Genomic DNA, 6,197 nt, shown 5'->3' on the forward strand with positions numbered 1-6,197 from the left:
TTGTTGTGATGGCAAATGTTTGCCACCTTAAACTCCTTGGAGTACCCTTTGAGATCTAAAGGTAATGATAACAAGTGATAATAAATTGGTAAATTCATACAAATGGATAATTAAAGCCACAGGACTTCAATGTCTTCTAAATCCACCAACATTACATTAAAAATAAAGCAATCTTAAAAATGACGTGTGATTAAATTCCACGTGCAATAAATCTTTCAAAGCCCCCAGACTGCTGTCATCATCGTCCTCCTCCTGTTTTGCTATGTTATGGATACGAGCCTTGTCTGTGGTATCGGGGATCATCATAGCAAGTCTCACATCAGTAAAAGAGATTGAAAGGGGCTGAGAAGATGTTAAATAGAGAGGCAGGAGAGAGGGGTGTGATCAGCTCTCGTTGAGAACCTAACAAGGCAGGAGGGACTGGCAACACCACAGTGCAGCCGTGACATGAAAGAGAGGCTGTGAAGAGGAGGAAAAAGACAAGCATCTCCTTATTCTTTCAAGCACCATGAAAATAACTATCCAAATCATGTGCATCTTTCTGTTGATAACCTTGTATGAGTGTGCAGTAATCACAGGGGTAAGTTGTTCTTTTCTTTCTATTTTGCTCGTCTGATTCTAATTGTGGCAGAAGGTCTGGTTGGGATGTGTGGAAACTTGTGCCCCATTTGCTAGGAAGATGGGAGCATGATTTTGGCAAGTGTGGGTCAGAAGCAAACTAGAAGCCTGTTCTCCAGAGCAAAGGTCTTCTTGGCAGAAGCCCCAAATCTGCATTTTAAAAACTAGAATTGTCATCATTTAAGGTCACAGCAATACTTACAGTAGCAATTAGAAAGCTGTGTTACCTTCTATTGTCAGCTGATATAAATGGCCATGCTTAATTCAGATTTGGGCTCCATTACTTAGGTTTAACCACTGCACTGGTAAAGATGATGGGCAAGTCCGACTGAAAGAAGTGAACTGTGATTTGCATGTTAGTATGTTTAGAGCCAGGGTGGAAGAAATGAATGGATGGCTTTCATTTTTTTAATATGACAGTAAAATTGTTACTTTACCCTTTATTAAGGACATACATCCTTTTAATGCAACTTCAGGCTGAAAGAGAAAAAAAACACACAAATTGCACCCTGCAAAATGACAACAAAAGAAATCAAATATCAAAAGAAAAGGACAAGAGTGACACAAAGTATTTAAATAATTTAAGGCTTGCTGTATTTTCAGCTTCACAAAGCTCCAGGTCCTGGAGTCATGGAACTGGGTGCAAATATTTTGCTTGAACTTATATTAAAGTTGGGGGGGGGGCGGTTTGGAAAAATATTCGTGATCACAGAGGAGGGTGGGGAATTAAAATGTGACCCTAACCCATTTATGTAATGGTTCAAGAGTTTAGTGTGCAAGCTAAATGAATGTCAAATTATTTTTCATCTTAATTTTTAAAAACAACAATGCTAAATTTGAGTAGCAATACTGAATAGTAAGAATTGTATTTTTTTGTCTGTGATGCAGAATAGTTCTCTAAATGTTCACTATAAACACAAGGTTAATTATTGAAATGCTTTTCTTCTTTGATAGTGGGTGGAATCACACTAAATCAATTCAGAGCAAACCTATAAAAAATAATGGACATAAGTTATGTCCATTACTTTCAGTAGGTCTACTTGAAGTAGAACTAACATTGGATACATAATTTTTGCCACTCAATATTACTGATTCTGTCAAAATTGTTTATTTCCAATATAGAATTTCCTACACAAAATGATGAGAAAACTCCCCCCCCAAATGCTGCTGTTTCACAACTTAAAGTAGCTTTAAAATGCCTATTATTACCAGAGCTGGTGCAAATTTTATATTTAAAGTATATTTTAACACCAAATTAATACCTCCATGTGTTAATTAAGGCCTTTATAGAAGATTGCAGCAGTTTATTCTGTGTTTAGAAAAATGGCAAAGGGAGCCCCAGAGATGTTTCATAAGTTTCAGTACTGCATGTTACACCACTCATGTGAGAAGAGCACTTGCGTGAGCAGCTATTTCCACACAGCAGCTGATTTCTACATCAGCTCTAAGACAAAATTTTGTTTGTGGTTGAACAAGGGCTGTAGGTCAATGGTAGATTGTCTGCTTTGCACGCAAAGGGTTGCAGGTTCAATCCCCAGCATCTCCAGGTACGGCTTGGGAGAAATCTCTGCCTGCAATCCCGGAGAGCAGATGCCAGCCAGTGTTGAGAATACTAAGCTAGATAGAGCAATGGTCTGATGCAATATAAGGCAGCTTCCTATGAAGCTGCTGGGAAATCTCTATAGAACTGAAGGCTGCTTAAGTGTTTAGAAAGCCGCTGTTATATATATAAAGATGGCACAGAGGTGGCAGAAAAGCCAGCTGATAAAACAGCAACAAAGCATTAATAAGGTGGCTTTCTAAGGCTCAAGGCAGCTTGTGCTAAAATTTAGGTAAAAGCACAGCATGGAAAATAGGCAAGGTAACCACTTAAGCATTTCAATGCATATGTAAGTGAAAATAGTGTATAAAAGCACCATATTATGGGAAATTGCTTTGCAAAAATGTGTAACTATCAGTGGGATTCGCCTAAGGAGTCCCATCAGCTGATGCAAGGACTTCCACTTCTTCAATGGACAAAAACATTACGCGGTTTGGAGTAGCCTGTTCTTTTGAGGAAAAAACAGTATTCTTCTGTGAAAAATAAAGTTGCTTCCAATGATACAGAGCACTTATTTAGATGTGGCATGGAATTTTTTGTGATATAAATGCTTTTAAACAACTTCATAAATGCTATTCTATATAGGTCTAAAACAAGCAGAACTCAGATTAATTCAAAGTCAAGTGTCAAGTACCACTGTTTCGTCAACACTCCATCACAGTCGTCTTCCCCAGCCCCCCAAACAAGGATGAAACTGTCAAACTTCATATTCTAATAACTGGGTTGTGGTAGTTTCATTATTGATGGGTTACTTCCTGTTCCTTAAATAATTCTGATGGCTTCAATGTGATATCTCATGAATAAGCTTGGCAGAACTTGATTTTTATTTGTGTGGCATTTCCTTGAATAAGACTGATACTTATTTTCCTCATCTTTACTTAATTTAAACTATTTGAATTTTAACAGATGCAGCAAATTGCATTATTACGTATTTGTCCTGACTTTTATCTATTTAAATTGTCACAGCTGTGTGAGTGAGTCAGATGGTTTTTGAATGACAGTGGAAGTAGATGTTTTAAAAAGATCAACCCACTTTAGGGCTACATCTATAAACCAATAACCATTTTTAAAAAAAAATAAATATGCAAGGTTATAGCTAGAAGGGATCTTATGACATATTATCCAATGGAGTGCTCAACGGCAGGATCCATTATGTCCACCCAACCTTTCAGAGGGTGGAATCCAATGTAGCACTGAGTCTCTCCTCCACTCCTTCCCCACATGCCCCCTAGAGCTTTTCTAGACGTTTCCCCAACCCTCTGGGGAAGTGTAGGGCAGACACTGGGGGGCGGGGCGGGGCGGGCGGGCGGGAAGGGAGTTCCCATTACACAAGCGGAAACTGTTGTGCCAATGGGATACCAAATACAGTCCAGTGTAACCAATTCATCAGATTTTCAAGCTCCAAAAGAAAAAGAAAAACAAACGAGGAGTAGTCAGGTGGGATTGCAGAGTGGAAATAAACAGATTTAGTAAGAGCTGCACCAAAGGCAAATTAGAGATCAGCTTGCAGTATCTCCAAATCTGGGAGAGTTGTGTATCTGATGGGATACCTGCCAAAGTCTTCAAAGTGTGAGGAATTGAACTTACACAATAACTTCACAAGCTCATTGAAAAAATCTGGGGATGGAGATCCCAGCAGACTTTAGGGATGCCAAAATTATCAATCTCTTTCAAAAAGGCGATAGAACGGATTGCAGAAACCATCGAGGCATCTCTTTACTAGCTGTGGTTGGCAAAATTCTTAGCAAACCGTCTCATAACACTATCTAAGGCTACTCTTCCTGAATCCCAAAATGGTTTTAGAGCTTCTAGGGGGACAATGGGTATGATTTTCACCACTTGATTACTTCAAGAAAAATTCAGTAGAGCAAAACCAACCCCTGTATATGGCATTTATTGACCTCACTAAGGCCTTTGACACTGTAAATCGCAATGCCCCGTGGACTGTCCTTCTGAAAATCAGCTGCCCAGATAAATTTGTGAGCATCCTTCAGCTCCTCCATGTTAATATGACAGCAACAATCCTAGCCACTTTCTGGATGTTCCCACATTGCCACAGAGAGATGCTACATGCTGGGGAAAATAGAAACAATGGGCAGCTCACAGGCACCCACCACAGATCGCTGCAATGCTGTTGCCTTCAGGAGAGGAGCTGCTGGAGAAGGCACACTGGAAGGCACTTTATCAGAAAGTCCCTTACCCTTGGTTCCAGCCTTGCCTAAATGTTACTACTGCTTACACAAAAACCTGTGCCCCTATAATCACCATCAACATGGCTACTCTTCCTCCTCTGCAATGTCTCCGAGACATAATGGTTTTCTTTCTATCCTAAAAAGCTCTTCACCAGATATGGGCACCACACCTTTAAATTTCCTAGATACAATTGCACCTCCAGAAAAGTCAGTTTGCTGCCAGGAATAGTAGTTTCCTCCATGTTGCTAATTCATACTACTGTGGTGCATCTTTCTTCTAGGCCTGTGAAAGGGACCTCCAGTGTGGAGTTGGGACATGCTGCGCCATCAGCTTGTGGCTCCGGGGGCTCCGGATGTGCACGCCATTAGGACAAGAGGGAGATGAATGCCACCCCATCAGTCATAAGGTATTTGCAAGTGGCCATGGCCCACAAACCAACATCCTTTGATTTTAATGTTCTTAATGACAGCTGGTGCACTTTTTAAAAAAAACAGAGTTGGTCAGATGGAGGGGAGCACATTTGGACAGGGTGCTGCCATGCCTGAAGGGTGTGGAATGTCTCTGAGCAGTGGTTGGCTTGTCTGTCTGCTTGTCTTCAGGCATGGAGGCAAGGACAGAGTGGAGACAGAATAGGGACAGAAGGAGAGGGACATGATACATCTGATGTGGTTGCTTTCTGTCTGATCTTTGTACATGTCTGCTGGCTAGTATTAGAGTCCAACTTGTAGTATTTGTAGATGTCTATTTGTACTCATATTTGCAGTTTAGTCCAGTGAATAGCTTTTGTGATGCAATAGTTAATTGCTTCCACCCCTTGAACCAGATCTGGCTGTGGACCTGGGAGTTCTAGCAAAAACACAAAGTAGATTCCACAAGTCTGCCCAGCTCTGTTCTAAAGCATTTACCCTGGGTTTCACTGATAGCATATTATTAACATTCTTCATTTTTTGTTTTCTCTGAAAGGTCCCTTTCTTTGGAAAACGGCAACATCATACCTGTCCATGTTTGCCAAACTTCATATGCTCCAAATTCATTGATGGTCGATACCGATGTTCAATAGACTTCAAGAGCATGGACTTTTAATGGAAAGGAAAGCTGCATAGTCCTTCCTAATCTGCAGTGCATATTAAACACATCCTTATGTCTTTGACATCCTATGAGAACAATTCAGTGTCCATTCACACAAGCATTGTCTATTGACATTAATGGAGTCAGTGATTTATCAACACACAAGAATTGTTTTCACAAATGAATCAGGGGAGATTTTAGAATATAATTGATTAATTGAAATAAGTTTGGGGAATGGCTGTTTGCACTCCATCCTAAAAAGGCTGTTGATCAGTTGGGTTTGTCCAGAGCAGACTCTCCAACCCTACACATGTTTCAGACTACATCCCCCATCAGCCTCAGCCACTGGTTTTTAAAGGTTTTCACATGCCACTCTGAGTATGTGTGTGTGTGTGTGTGTGTGTGAAAAAATAAAATCAGGATTGCAATATGGGAGGTTCAAACTTTCCCCCCTATAGATTTCCTCCAATAAAATCCCCTCTGCAACTGCCAGCTGCCCTGTAGGACAAAACCTGTAGGTACGTTCCCCTAGTACTGTGGTCTTGGTTATTTGGTTATATTTCTTCCTCCTCCTCGTCCATGACTGCTATTAAATCTTTAAAGTTCAAAGTCCCATCTAGTTTAGCCCTGCCCCAGTTTTCATTATTAAGGCCTGAATAAGTATTATAAGTTTTTCTGCTATTGGGTGAGCTCTGCAATTGACATGCACCCCTCTACT

General features: G+C 40.4%; 1 protein-coding gene across 1 annotated transcript; it reads left to right on the plus strand.

The window, feature by feature from the left end:
- The first annotated feature begins 288 nt into the window (after window positions 1-288).
- Window positions 289-5,870, plus strand: PROK1 (prokineticin 1). The gene is made up of 3 exons (XM_081866274.1): window positions 289-580; window positions 4,692-4,817; window positions 5,375-5,870. Exons 1-3 carry the CDS (start codon window positions 509-511, stop codon window positions 5,492-5,494), a joined length of 318 nt encoding a protein of 105 aa, XP_081722400.1. The 5' UTR covers window positions 289-508; the 3' UTR covers window positions 5,495-5,870.
- Window positions 5,871-6,197: the final 327 nt, after the last annotated feature.

This window comes from Podarcis erhardii, assembly GCF_964252035.2.
Source record: "Podarcis erhardii genome assembly, chromosome: 6".
NCBI lineage: Eukaryota > Metazoa > Chordata > Lepidosauria > Squamata > Lacertidae > Podarcis > Podarcis erhardii.